This window comes from Acipenser ruthenus, chromosome 8, assembly GCF_902713425.1.
Source record: "Acipenser ruthenus chromosome 8, fAciRut3.2 maternal haplotype, whole genome shotgun sequence".
Lineage (NCBI taxonomy): Eukaryota > Metazoa > Chordata > Actinopteri > Acipenseriformes > Acipenseridae > Acipenser > Acipenser ruthenus.
Genome location: NC_081196.1, coordinates 27,319,931 through 27,334,316, shown reverse-complemented (window position 1 = coordinate 27,334,316; position 14,386 = coordinate 27,319,931). Strand labels below are relative to the sequence as shown.

Here is a 14,386-nt window from a genome sequence, read left to right as displayed (position 1 = left end):
ATCCAGTGTGGAGAACCTCTTTGCAGATTCTAGCGCATCCAGTGTGTCATCAATCTAGCTAATGGTTATGCATCTTTAACAGTTACCTTGTTTAGATGCAAACAGTCCACACAGACATGCATACTTTCATCCTTTTTCTTCACCAGAACAACTGGTGCTGCCCAAGGACTGTATGACCGCCAGAGAATTCCACTGGCTTCCATGTGGTTGAGCTCACTCCTGAATTCCTCCTGTAAATGCACTGGAACGCGCCGGGGTCCCTGCCGAACAGGATGGGCACAAACCATATCAAAATGGCGGTAGCAGAATTGTGTTCTCCCGAAATCACCACTCCCAGTACTAAACAATGAAACATAATCCTGCAGCCACCTTTTTATGACGCTAAGTTCTTCCTGAGACACATTTTCATTTAGCTTAAGCTTTTCTTTCAGTGCTGAAATCTGCCAGGACTGCTGTGTATTTAACTAATTTACTACTACGGGCTCTAAAGAAAATCCACACTATCCCTCACTAGCCCTTTCCGTAGTGTCACAGGCTCTGTTGTCACATTCATCACATTAACAGGGACATTACTGTTCTTGTCTGACTGATAACATGAGCAACAAACACCTATTTGTCACAAAGGGACTATGTAAGCCTGCCACCTGGCAGTCCACAATCATCTGGGAATGAGGGGGGATGATTTGATCAGCCTCTAAAAACACCCGCCTGTTCTCAACTCCATTAGTAACACACACCAGTGGCAGACTCCTCCCCACCAGCTCTGATCCCTAATGTCTAAAGTTGCCACAAACTTCCACAGAAAATCTATCTCTAGTAATGCACTCACATTGCTTGCAATGACATCTTGGGACAGGATTAAAAGTCAGCAGCTGTCGTAGTTCCCAGATCATCAATACAGTCCTCCACTAGTGGTCCAAAATGTGAAGGGATGGGTACCAGACCCATAGTACCCATCCGTTCTAGTTTCCCTGACAGCAATCCCTGTTAACATGACCCTCCAGTCCACACTTTCACACTGGTTCTTTTATTGAGTTCCAGTAGGGGGCGCTATCTACTAATATTGAGATCCCTCTGAGGGCGGCTGAACTCCCTCACATGCCTTCCAGGCAAATGACTCTAGTAATCATGTGAAGCTGAAACCTTTAACCTTGTAACCTTGTTTGGTGAGTTTTTGTATTTTCAGATTCTTTAATAAGTTCCACTGCTAAGTTAGTTGCTTCTTCTAAAGTTTTGGTTTAACACTCCTCAGCTGAATTCGAATATCACCATTCCCACATTCATAATAAAATGATCACAAGCTACTACATCTCTAATGTCAAAATCAAGAACTGAATAAGCTTTTTCAACTGCCCTCCTGATAGTATTACCAAAATCCATAACTGACTATTTATTCTGGCATTTTAAACTATGGAAACACATTCTATCCCATTCTTCACTGACCAGAGGTCCCAAATACTTTGTCAGAGCGTTTTTTAATTGTTCATAATAATTACAAGCTACAGGTAGGATGCTTTATACATCACACAGGCTTGTTTCTTTAGCAAAAGTTCTATAAATCACAATTGAGTAGATTCATCGCAATGACTAATTTCAGCTGTCTGTTCAAATTGTTATAGCCAATCCAACTAATCCTGGTCCTCACCAGTATAAGCTTCTGGGAAAAAATGGTCCCTATTCAAAAACTTTGAATAGGGACCTGTCTGGCAGTAAAGGTCTGTGGCCAAGTGCCCGCCCCTGTGCGTATGTATGTGTTCTGTGTTGCATGTGGAGTGTTAATGTTGGTGTATAGATATTGCTGAACAGGATATAAATGGGTCTGTGCAGCACGAGTGATTTAAAATCTATAGTTGTATTTAGGCACAGGGATTGCACAAACACTTCAAGTGCATTTAAAGTATGTAATAGTACGTGAGCACGGGATTGCACAAATTAGTTCACGTGCTGGGATTCAAGTTAATAATTAATTCGGAATTTAATCCAGGCACAACAGTATATACTGTATATAGATGCACGTTTCACTCACTTGGGGTTGTGTATTGAGGGAGAAAGAACGGGAGACAGTGAGGAGATATTATTATTATTATTATTATTATTATTATTATTATTATTAATAATAATAATAATAATAATAATAATACTTATAGCAATTGCTACATTGTGCTGGAGGACCAGCATGGTACTTGTTTGTTTAGTGCTTGTCCTGTTTGTGTCTGTTCGTATTGTTTGTCTATTTATTTTGGCCTCAAGTGCCGTGTGCTGTTTTTATTTAAACCTTTTATTTTGTTCATTATTTATTTATTTTTTTAATTTAGTCGTCGCCAATTTTTTACCCCGGTTTTCTCCCCAATTTAGCATGCCCAATCATTATCTGTATCCTCGGCTCACCGCTCTCAACCCCCCCGCCGACTCGGGAAACGGCGGCTGGAACACGCGTCCTCCGAAACGTGCTCCTGCCAAGCCGTCATTTTTCGCACTGCAGATCCACAGCAATGCCACCAGACCTATAGTGCCGGAGGACAACACAGATCTGGCGGCTCCACTGCAGAACCACAGGCGCCCTATCGGCCACAGGGGTCGCTGATGCGCGGTGAGCCGTGGATTCCCCTGCTGACCTAAGCCCTCCCTACCTGGGCAGCGCTCAGCCAATTGTGCGCCGCCCCCTAGGAACTCCCGGTCACGGTCGGCTGTGACATAGCCTGGATTCGAACCTGCGATCTCCAGGCTATAGGACACATCCTGCACTACGCGCAGAGCGCCTTTACTGGATGCGCCACTCGGGAGCCCGATTATTTTGTTCATTATTAAACTCGCAACAGCGCAATTCACATTTCACCTCACAGTACTGTGTGTTTCTTCCGGGTCTGACGTCACCACTATAGCCTGCTTGTCACAAGGTCACATCAGCTTTCCTGATCCATCTCCACTATTCAGCAGAACAAAGAAAAATGGTAAAGATCCCACAACTACCACCAGTGTAACGCCCCCACCTAGTGCACTCTTCCTCCTAATCAGCCTAAAGGGGGCAAACTAGACACTGGCTTAATTTGTCTGTAGCGTGTCTGCTGCCACCTCCTGGTCCCCCAGGATACTGCTGCTTAGTAGAGTAGGCAGGGGATCAGGTGTACTATGCTTTAACTCTTAATAACTCAAGTGATAAGAATAGTAAAGACAACTCCAAATGAACATGAACTAAAAATAAAAACACCCACACACAAACACAGCTAGACTGAAAACTAACCATCACTCACACACTTGCATATTAAAAGAAAACCATAAAATTAACCTTTGGGTCAATCACTCAGAGGCAAGGCAGAGACAGAAGAAGGGGGTTTCATTAAATATATTATATATATTAAATATATTTATTAAATATAGCACGACAGCGCTTAAACTCCATTTCTGTGTCCTGGGTCTTGCATATTGGGGCAAACGAACAACCGTGAGTGACAGCCCGTTTACAATATACTGTATATGCTCTTTGAGCTAAAAATATATATATATATACAGTATATATATTGTAATAGATTCGCAACTCACTCGGTTCGTTGCCCCTTTAAAAATAGACCCAACACACTGGAATGGATTTTTAAGTGCGGTTGCACAATTTTTAATAAACACAAAAAATAAACAAAATACAAAACAAACACCTAGCTCTTTACGAGCACTAACTAAACAAACAGGAACCTAAACTATAACTCAGGACAGCTAAGCTGTTTACCTGGAACACAAAACAAAATCTTCACCACAAAACAAACCACACAGGTTTACACTACCTTTCTTCACCCGACTGCTCGGAAGCAGAGCACCTATCCTGCTTCCTTCTCTCTCAGCAGCCACAAGCAGAAAATCTGCCTCCCTTAAATACCCTGCACCTGGTACTAATTTAACAATGGCTACCAGGTGCAGGGGATAATTAATACTACAACAATTAACAAAATTCAATTAAACAATAAAGCAAAACAATCAAACAAAACAAATCCACACATTTTTCTGCGGGGATGACTCCAATCCCATCCCCACTGTGTTACATATCCTCCCCCCCAAGTGTGCAACACTGACTGCCATTCCAAGGCCACCCCCTCCCCTAAAGCATAACCACCCACCCTCGAGTCCACAAAGTTCCACCTTCTCCCGATCCTTCGGGTGGGCTTGAGAATGGGTGGATTCCTCCGGCGCTTCAGGGTAGGGACCATGATCCGGCGAGGAGTGACCCAAACGGCTTGCTAGGGGCGACCGACGCGTAGGCCGGTACCCTGGACGGTGCAGCAACAGGCAGAGGTGTGAGCCACGGGACCGGCACAACGACTTCTGAGACTCCAGGGGGAACACAGCGGGAGGAAGGGGGAACGCCAGTGACGTCACACGACCGCGTCGTGACGTCTGAGGTTTCAGGGGGAGCAGAGCAAGGGACCAGGTGAGCAACTGTGCCTGGTGGTGCCCCGACCTGGGCACTAGGTCGAGCACAGGGAGGTCCATGCATTCCGGCATGGTGTCCACGAGCACGGAGCAAGGGACCGTACCCACCAGTGCCGGACTGCTTTGCTGGGGTGGAGGTCGGGGTTTTGGTGGTGCTGGGCACTTTAGCTCCTCTTCCTCATTCAGCTGCAGCTCCTGCTGCAGCTCAGGCAGCTCCTCCCCCTCTGGCTCGGGCGGCGGCAGCGCCTCCCCTCTGGGCTCTGGAAGCGGCGGCTCCTCCCCTCTGGGCTCTGGAAGCGGCGGCTCCTCCCCTCTGGGCTCTGGAAGCGGCGGCTCCTCCCCTTTGGGCTCTGGAAGCGGCGGCTCCTCCCCTCTGGGCTCTGGAAGCGGCAGCTCCTCCCCTCTGGGCTCTGGAAGCGGCGGCTCCTCCCCACTGGGCTCTGGGGCTGGAGTCTGCGGGGCTCCTCTCGCTTGCTCCCACCTTTGGAACAACAGCTCCAGTTCGGTCGGCTCCCGCACTTGTCTCTTCAGCGGGGCCAACCCCAGCTCTCTCTCCCATCTCTCATTCTGCTCTTTTTGAGCGGCGGTATTTTTATTGATCACCTCGATCAGTTCTTTAAAATCCATTTTCTGGGTCTCTAGGGGCGCCCACACACGCTGCCACCACATGTAATAGATTCGCAACTCACTCGGTTCGTTGCCCCTTTAAAAATAGACCCAACACACTGGAATGGATTTTTAAGTGCGGTTGCTCAATTTTTAATAAACACAAAAAATAAACAAAATACAAAACAAACACCTAGCTCTTTACGAGCACTAACTAAACAAACAGGAACCTAAACTATAACTCAGGACAGCTAAGCTGTTTACCTGGAACACAAAACAAAATCTTCACCACAAAACAAACCACACAGGTTTACACTACCTTTCTTCACCCGACTGCTCGGAAGCAGAGCACCTATCCTGCTTCCTTCTCTCTCAGCAGCCACAAGCAGAAAATCTGCCTCCCTTAAATACCCTGCACCTGGTACTAATTTAACAATGGCTACCAGGTGCAGGGGATAATTAATACTACAACAATTAACAAAATTCAATTAAACAATAAAGCAAAACAATCAAACAAAACAAATCCACACATTTTTCTGCGGGGATGACTCCAATCCCATCCCCACTGTGTTACAATATACACACACATCGCTACGTGATTGCTCATTCAATTAATTAAAACACGTTTGCCTGATTAACACAAATTGAATAATTAAAAGGGGTTAAAATAATTTACTTTAGGAGAACTAAGGGGGCTTCTGCAAAATTCATTACAATACAAAATAGATAATGCAGCCACATTAACACGTTATGATAATATACAGTACTTTACATATACTGCACACACGTTACAGAAATAAATAATTTTAAAATGTACATAGAAAATGATACAGGTAGGTGTGGCTGCAGCATGCAAGTAAAACACATAGGCTACCTGCTACTTTTATTTTCTGTTGGTATGAGTCAGGCTTTCTTTGCAAAAACAATTAAAGGCTTAAAATTTATAATTTTAATTGTTGTCCACATCTTGTGATTCAAACCACTGGAGTGCATCAGTATTTCTTAAAGCTTTTTGCCCTTTTCCAACCATTCAATCACAGTTAGTTTAAACTCTGTAGAGTATGAGTTTATATGCCCTGTTTAATCATGTACTTAATTTTAGAGATTTAGTAGGCTTCTGTTTATTTTCATCCTGTCTTAGGTGTCAGAATAACAGACAGTTTTTTTCTGTATTAGCGATATTTCCAGGAAAAGTAATGTTCTTATATATTCTGTGCAATAAGAATGGTACAGTATAAATGGTACAGTATAATTGTCTCTTCCCTGCTCCTGCTCTACACATTGAAGCTGTTTAGGATTCACAAAACACACACTTGCATTTAGACATCGCAATTTGCGTTGCTCTTTCCACATGAAGCCTATGTTTCTGCTCCAGTGCCAGTCAGCTGGTGTTAAACCACCGAAATATACTGAAGCTGGTATAAGCACATGGTACACACAAGATAGTCCAGAGCAGAGAAAACAATATCCCCCATTGCAGGGAAAATAGTTCCATCAGCCCTGCAAGCGCCCGGGACAAAAACTTGAAAGTGGTACAAAACCACGATTTTCAGAACTGTTTCATGACACCCTTTCTGAAACAGACAAAATGGGACGTTTGGTAGCTTTAACTGACCGGCACAACACTTAAACTCTGCCATTACAACTAAATTAACTTTCTGTGCATTAAGTATTAGCAGTGCCGGATTAAACTATTTTGGGGCCCTGTGCACTACCGTAACAGCTCCCCCCCATAATAATAATAATAAGAATAATAAGAATAAACGAAAACACTCATGCACCAGATTGTGAATAAAACTTTTTTTTTTATGTTGCAACATATGTTCTCCTTTTTGTACCTATTATTTGTGTCAGTTAACCTTTGTTTTCTATTTAAATGATTTTACTGCTTTTAATCGGTTTTGTACTTTTTGTAAAGATATAATGAAAAACTATCATAATTAGCTACTAAAAATACACTGAATTCATTTAATTAAAAGTAGTCCTGATGGACACATAAATACATATGAAAAGCATGCCTTTGCCTACAGGGGCTTTTTCGTGTGCATTAGGATCACCTATCCCCGTTTCAGCCTCAGGCATCTCTAGCTGGGGGCCCCTTCAGCTTACTCTGGTTCAGACTGCACTAGGCAATCTTCAACAGCACAGCCCAAACTTGACATTCCCCCTGTTGCAGGGTTAGTGTCAGTTATCGTTTGATTGAGAAAAAATTCTTAGTTTAGGTACTTTAATGAGAAGCTCTTTGCCCTGCCATTTCTTTTCTTTGGCAGAACTGCTTATATATTACCTTGACATTGTTTTTTTCTTTTTTTAAAATTTAGTGTGTCCAATTATAATTCTTCCCCGATTTTCTCCTCACCACAGTAATTTCCCACATGGCCCAGGAGACCCAAAGATTCAGTAGGCGTCCTCCGATCCCACGACCAAGCCAGCTTCCTTTTTCACCCAGGAACTTGAGAGCGGATTTCAGCAAGCTACTGCCCTCTAGAGGACAAAGGCCAGCCCTGCAGGTGTCGACTCTGAGCTCACTGGGTGCTTGGCCAGCAGGGTTTGCTGTAGAGTAATGAGGAGAAACAGTCCCTGCCGGTTTTACCAATGCGACGCTCTCTTTGAAGTCCCCAGCGAAGACAGGCCTACTTCGCACAGCCAGGACGTGAACCTGCGCTGTATGAGTGCTGCACTTCTACCAGGTGAGCCACTCGGGGTCCCCTAGACTTGACATTTTTAAATAAAACCAATCGATGAATGTAACTAATGTGATTGAGTGCCTTAATTTTTTTTGCGTTACTTGTATGTTAAGGCTAAACCATGGCAGCCTCTGAGGGACAAACGGAAAGGTGCTTGACTGTTTTGTACAACAATTAATTTATCAGAATGCGTTGTGTTTTTAATATAAATACAAGTTAATATGACGTTTATGTGTAGTGTTAATTTGGGCCGGTTCTGATTGTCATCACGTTGAGGTAATTATTTTTATTTTTTTATCATTGGTGGTCGGGGGCCCCCTTTGAGCTGGGGGCCCTGTGCAGGTGCATCTAGTGCACATAGGTTAATCCAGGCCTGAGTATTTAGGGTCCCACTGTGTCCTTAAGTCAAATTCTATGCAATGCAAACTACATGGGACTAGGGGCCCTAATATCTGCTGCACATCAAGTGATTTATACTGTGGCACTCAAAGTAAATCTAAAGTCTGAAGAAATCAAACAGAAATCAGCTATCGCAGCTTGCAACAGGCATGATGTCACAGCACACCTGCCATCTTAGTAAAGGAAGGACTTGCAATTTGTAAATAAATCTTTACAGAAATATTCTGACAGAAAAAAAACCTCTCTGGAAAATCCTCTAAAATTAAAAACGTACATTTAATTTTTTTTTTAAAGTCTGTCCATTTCTTACCTCCAGATTGCCCTGAACTGAGCAGAAACCTCTAGACCTGGACCTAAAACCTCTGACCTGGCAACACTGATTTTGTAAAAAAAAAAAAAAAAGTTCCATCGCATACTATGCTAGTCTAATTAAAGACTAGGAAAGGAGTGTTCAGTGATAGATCTAATAAGTCTTATTTTTCTAAACCAGCAGGTCTGAGAAATCTGACCGTACTGATACCGGTACTAGTTTTAAAATCTATTCGTAAACCTTGCTTAATCCCTGCACTCCGAAACACAGTTTATAGCAAAGGTCTATATTTCTGACACGTTGTGCTTTTCCAACAGCAAGCAAGCAAAAGCAGCTTCTAAGTAATAGATTATTTTCTGGAAAGCAACCAATGGTCGATGTTATTTTCGTCTCCTGGCAACAGAACGCCTAACTGTGGGTTATAGTGACGTATTTTGTGTTTGATCAATCAAATCTTTAGTTGGAAACGATCACAACCAGCCGCGATGCACTCTGGGATTGGCTTCCATGGATTCCATGTTGACAACAAACTGACGGTGGAGGAGTGGGGTTTACGGTTATTTAATTTACAATCGCATCTTTTTGTACTAGATTTCATTCATTACAAGTGTGCTTCAAAAGTAAGTCACAGACACGTTATTATTGTGTGGTCTTTATTTTTTTTTATATAAATATAAACCTATTGTTGTGGTGAATTCGTATTGTTTTATGTTGTTTTCTCAAAATATGACGATTAGTAATGTGCATTTGTTCTAGAATGCTTCCATTTACCGTTGATATATATATATATATATATATATATATATATATATATATATATATATGTGTGTGTGTGTGTGTGTGTGTGTGTGTGTGTGTGTGTGTGTGTGTGTGTGTGTGTGTGTGTAAACGTACAAGTTACTATAAATATATTATTTGTTGGACAGGATAAAAACGATGGAGCATGTACATTTAGCTGCTGAAGACGAAGATGATCTATATTCAGGGTACAATGACTATAATCCGACATTTGATACTGAAGTAAGTAACAGTTTTGTTATTTTTATGAATATATATATGTATGTATGAAGCAAATCTGGTAGTTGTTCAAAGCATCTGCAGCAGTATATACATTTTTATACAAATATAAATGTTTCGGTATTTGTTTACTTTTTCCATACTGTAGTTTATCATTCTGTGAACTCATCTTTCTCAAAAAGACAGCCCCCGTTTACATTCCTGTTGTTTTATATTTAAATAAAAACGATGTTTTAGGGACTTGCCTTTTGAAATCTGCTTATAACTTTCTTATTCATAAAACTAAACTCATGCTGTACTCCTGATAGAAGCGGCCGCATCTGTTTTGGACTAATCTGCAAGCTCTAGTGATTTAGATAAGGAAACAAAATGATCCTCTTCCAGACCTTTCAGTGTGTTTTTGAGTATATTCTGACAAACTGTTGATTTTATACCCGTAGATTAATGTGTTGTGATATTATGGTCCTTATGTGTGTGCAGTGGATATAATTGTGGTAAAAAAACAAAACAAACAAACAACAAAAAACAATGAGCATTACACATGTATTTTCCATATATCATTATTTTTGTTTATAAAAATGTAATTACAATGCACATTTCAATTTAGAAACTTTTGTAAAGGAGAATTCTGTTTTGTAGTAAGTATGTTTTCATTTTGGTAATAAGTATGCATTATGATATGCTTTTTTAAGGATCTGGAAAATGATGTTGGTTTCCAACAAGCTGTAAAGACAAGTCATGGACGGAGACCTCCGGTGAGTGACTATATATATATATATAATTAATACTGTAAGTGAAGCAGCTGGCCTGTGCAAAATATGAGATTTTACTTAAACCAAAAATAAGTCCAGAAGTTAACATCAAGTAGAAAAACAGTTGATATACAGAGTGGTACAGTATAAGTCAATATGGGTTTGTATTTTCCTACAAAGTGAAAACTGTAGTTAGCTATTGCATGGCTTAACACATAACTGAGATGATGTTGAAATGATAAAAGTACAAGTTGACAGTACATTGTACCCTTCACTAATTCTCTGCTTTGAGTGTTTCACATTTTTTTATGTTGAATAATGAGGTATTATAGTTAAAAAAAATTCACCTTCCATTATGCAACAATGCCACCAATTGGTAGGATTTTGTATGGTCATTTGTTGTAAGATGTTTCACATATTGTGAATGTACTACTGAAGGCTATATCTAAGGAATCACTAATAAATGACACTGCCACAGTAGATGACATAAAATCCATTGGATACAAATCTTTTGGACTGAAATTACAGCTACTGTACCTGCTGCTTGCCAGGATATCCTTGTGGGCTGAGGTGACCCCTATAGATGAAATTCACAATAAAGGAAAAATAGTTTGATGAAAAAAAAAAAAAAATGTTAATATAGCTTTATTTCAGTAAAATCTTTATAATAAGGAGTAAAATCACACTGGGAGCCAGCCCCTTTTCAGCAGATTTATATTGAGCTTTGCAGTCATTAAATGCTATTATAAAATTTGTTCCAGATGACTGCCAAAATTCCAGGCACTGCCGTTGCAAGGCCCATGGGCACTGCATTTGGAGTAAGTAACTAATTGTTTCCTTAATAAATCATTTTCTATGTCTGGGGCAAATGCAGCATTTTAGCATACAGGATTATAATTGCAATTATATCTAGGGAACACTAAGACACAGACCAGCTCTCAGAATCAGACAAATAAACATGGTCTCAGTCTCCCAGGTTGTAGAGCAGTCCTGTTTAAAGGTGGTGTAACCCCCTTGTCACTGGGGAAAGCCTACCCCAAATGGGGCTCCTAGGTTCAATAATCTGCAATCTTGCTTCTTAATGATGTTCAACCAGTGCTGTTGTGCTCCACCTAAAAGCTGGGCTATGCTAGAAATCTGCCCTTTAGGACTCAAGTTATACCAGTCACCTGAATGTTATCCCCAATAATTACACACTACACTTATCTCAATTAAATAGGATAACTTTTTATCAAACGTTTACTGCTAATAGCAGACTGACTAGATAAGCAATTTACAATGACATTATTATTATTATTATTATTTATTTATTTCTTAGCAGACGCCCTTATCCAGGGCGACTTACAATTGTTACAAGATATCACATTATTTTTACATACAATTACCCCTTTATACAGTTGGGTTTTTACTGGAGCAATCTAGGTAAAGTACCTTGCTCAAGGGTACAGCACCAGTGTCCCCCACCTGGGATTGAACCCACGACCCTCCGGTCAAAAGTCCAGAGCCCTAACCACTACTCCACACTGCTGCCCTAATCAGAAACATAGGGAGGTGGGTAGTAGTACACACCATAAAGAAAAAAACAATGTGTGTGTACAGTATAACAAATAAAGGGGCTACGCACGGTGGAAAGAAAAAAAATATATACTTATGTGACCGGCGGGACTGTCACTGACTTTTCGGCACATCTGTGTCACTGCAGGATTAGCTTGTTTATTGGATCGACCAGCGATCCCCAATCAGTATAGTGAGGGTGTGTAGCGCAGTGGAGGAAGTGCTCTGCCATTGTTTTGGCCAACTTTTATTTTCTATGTTTTTGCACTGTATTTTATTTTGGTATTGTTTTGTTGCTGTATGTACCAACCCAAAACCTGCGTGCCTGTACGGCGTTGTCAAATAAAAAGTTCTGTGTCTGTCATCACTGCCCAGTGAACAACCCACACCCCCTTTCACAATATAATGTAGGAGTCCTTTATATATGTATGCGCTTATGCTAAATAACAGGTGTACATATACTGATGTAAAGATTATACTATCGTCCCTCTACCACAGAGGCCACTATGTAAACATTAGCAGAGGTCAACGGGCCTAACAAACAGAGGAAATAACTGTGATTTGGAGAGGGGAGGTATAAACACAGTACTCACAAATGGTGATCCTGCCTCAGGCAGATAGCTGTTAGGATGTTGTGTTTTTTCTTATTATTACGCAATGTCCTTGATCTGACATAGCCGGAGGTCACACTGGATTTTTTCGGGTAAGCCAGATGGCTCTTCGGTAGCAGTACCAGCTGAATACATTCAGAGTTTTCTGTGTATGCTATACAGCAGGCATTGCAAGATATACATGATACGGAAATAAAATGACAAATGTGACAAAATGCCTGTGCCCGATACCCTACTCCAGCCGTAAGGGCTATAACATTTTAGTTTGCTTCTTTCTTTGCGTACATATACTCCACTCATGCCCCTCCTCCTCATGCTCCCTATTGGCTCATGTTCTCCTTCGTTCATCTTAGTGTCGAAAGCAATTTGCTAGTCCTGCCATATGAAAATGTTTGTCACCAGATCTGTGGAGATGCCCTCTGACCTCCCTGGGACTGCTTCCCATGGTCTGTGATGTCACTGGGCTCTGCTGCTTTTTTCCCTCTGTTTACATAGAACCCCCACCCTCCGGGCTACAGCTCTATAAAAAGGGGGAGGTATTCCATCAAAAAATATAAAGATCTTCCAACCTATCCAGATCCAGACTGATGTTAGCAAGGCAGACTGGCCAAATCTGGCACCTTTCAATCCATCTGACATGTATGATTATTAGATTTTTTTATGGTTTTGCTCTCTGCTGTGCATGCAGATATACAATGAATATTTATTTATTATTATTATTATTATTATTATTATTATTATTATTGTTATTATTATTTGTTTATTTAGCAGACGTCTTTATCCAAGGCGACTTACAGAGACTAGGGTGTGTGAACTATGCATCAGCTGCAGAGTCTCTTACAAATACGTCTCACCGAAAGACAGAGCACAAGGAGGTGAAGTGACTTACTCAGGGTCACACAATGAGTCAGTGGCTGAGGTGGGATTTGAACCGGGGACCTCCTGGTTACAAGCCTATTTCTTTAACCACTGGCTTGGTTGGACAAGCACCTGAATTGTTTTTCTCTTAATTTAAGGCAAGGATGGCACTAGTCTCCTCTTTGGGAAGACCCATGACAGGTGCGGTGCAGGTGAGTCGATCAATGATTTCAACGTTGTTTTGGTAAAAATATACGAGGTAAGATATATTACACGGGTAATTAACTAAGGCTTTTGGTTTTGCTTTTTTATTGATCCTTCCACAATTCTACGTTATTCTGAGTGTATGGATGTGATGGAAATACGTCCTTTCCCCATTTACTTCCTGTTTTACAGGTTACTGGACCCATGACCCCAATAGGCAGTTTTCTGAGAAGAATACAAAAATTGTATCAGTAAAAACTAGAAATAAACATTTTAATTACAACTGCTTCTTGTTAGTTTTATAATGTACAGCATGTTTTTATTCTGAAATGTGCATTTGCTCTTGGCTTCAAAATAGATATTTAGTACACAAACTTTACTTATGTGATTGTTTATGTGGGTATCACCATGTAAATCTCCAGTACAAACCACAGACACAGTGGATTGTTTATTTATTTATAAATAATTTGCATATTTATTTTTAGGATGGAGTTGCTCGTCCAATGACTGCAGTGCTGGCTGCTGGGTATTCCTCAGCAGTAATAAGAGGTTAGTTTGTGAGACCTTTTGCTGTATTTACATTATATACAGAGTTACACTGTATAACATATGCTGCATGTCAGTGACCTTGACATTGACTTTTGACAAAAATATTTGGTTTCTGAAAAATAGATAGCTCACTTTGACATGTTGGTCTCTATCCACAAAGTTTGAATTTAAATAATGTTTTTAAAGCCTGTTTTGATGAATGTGAGCTTCACATATTACAAATATGTTAAATGGTACATCTTTTGACACCCTTACTTATTAGGTGGGACACTGGAATTTTATTTTACTTCTCAGATATTTGTCTACTGTTTTCAGGTTCTGCATTTGATCCACTGGGTCAGTCAAAAGGTCCTGCACCTCCTTTGGAAGCCAAAAATGAAGATACGTACGTTGTGCACTTCGTTCTACAACTGATATTTA

At 40.8% G+C, this 14,386-nt stretch overlaps 1 protein-coding gene across 2 annotated transcripts in view; it reads left to right on the top strand.

Annotated features, from left to right (window-relative positions):
• The first annotated feature begins 8,881 nt into the window (after nt 1–8,881).
• ift88 (intraflagellar transport 88 homolog) overlaps nt 8,882–14,386 on the top strand; it is a 115,248-nt gene continuing 109,743 nt past the window's right edge. For both annotated transcript variants that reach the window (XM_034011769.3, XM_034011768.3), the window contains exons 1-7: nt 8,882–9,041; nt 9,348–9,441; nt 10,131–10,193; nt 10,952–11,008; nt 13,372–13,425; nt 13,903–13,966; nt 14,282–14,351. In XM_034011769.3, the coding sequence (XP_033867660.3) occupies nt 9,358–9,441; nt 10,131–10,193; nt 10,952–11,008; nt 13,372–13,425; nt 13,903–13,966; nt 14,282–14,351 (392 nt within the window). In that variant the 5' untranslated portion in view covers nt 8,882–9,041; nt 9,348–9,357. The remainder of the gene's footprint in view (nt 9,042–9,347; nt 9,442–10,130; nt 10,194–10,951; nt 11,009–13,371; nt 13,426–13,902; nt 13,967–14,281; nt 14,352–14,386) is intronic.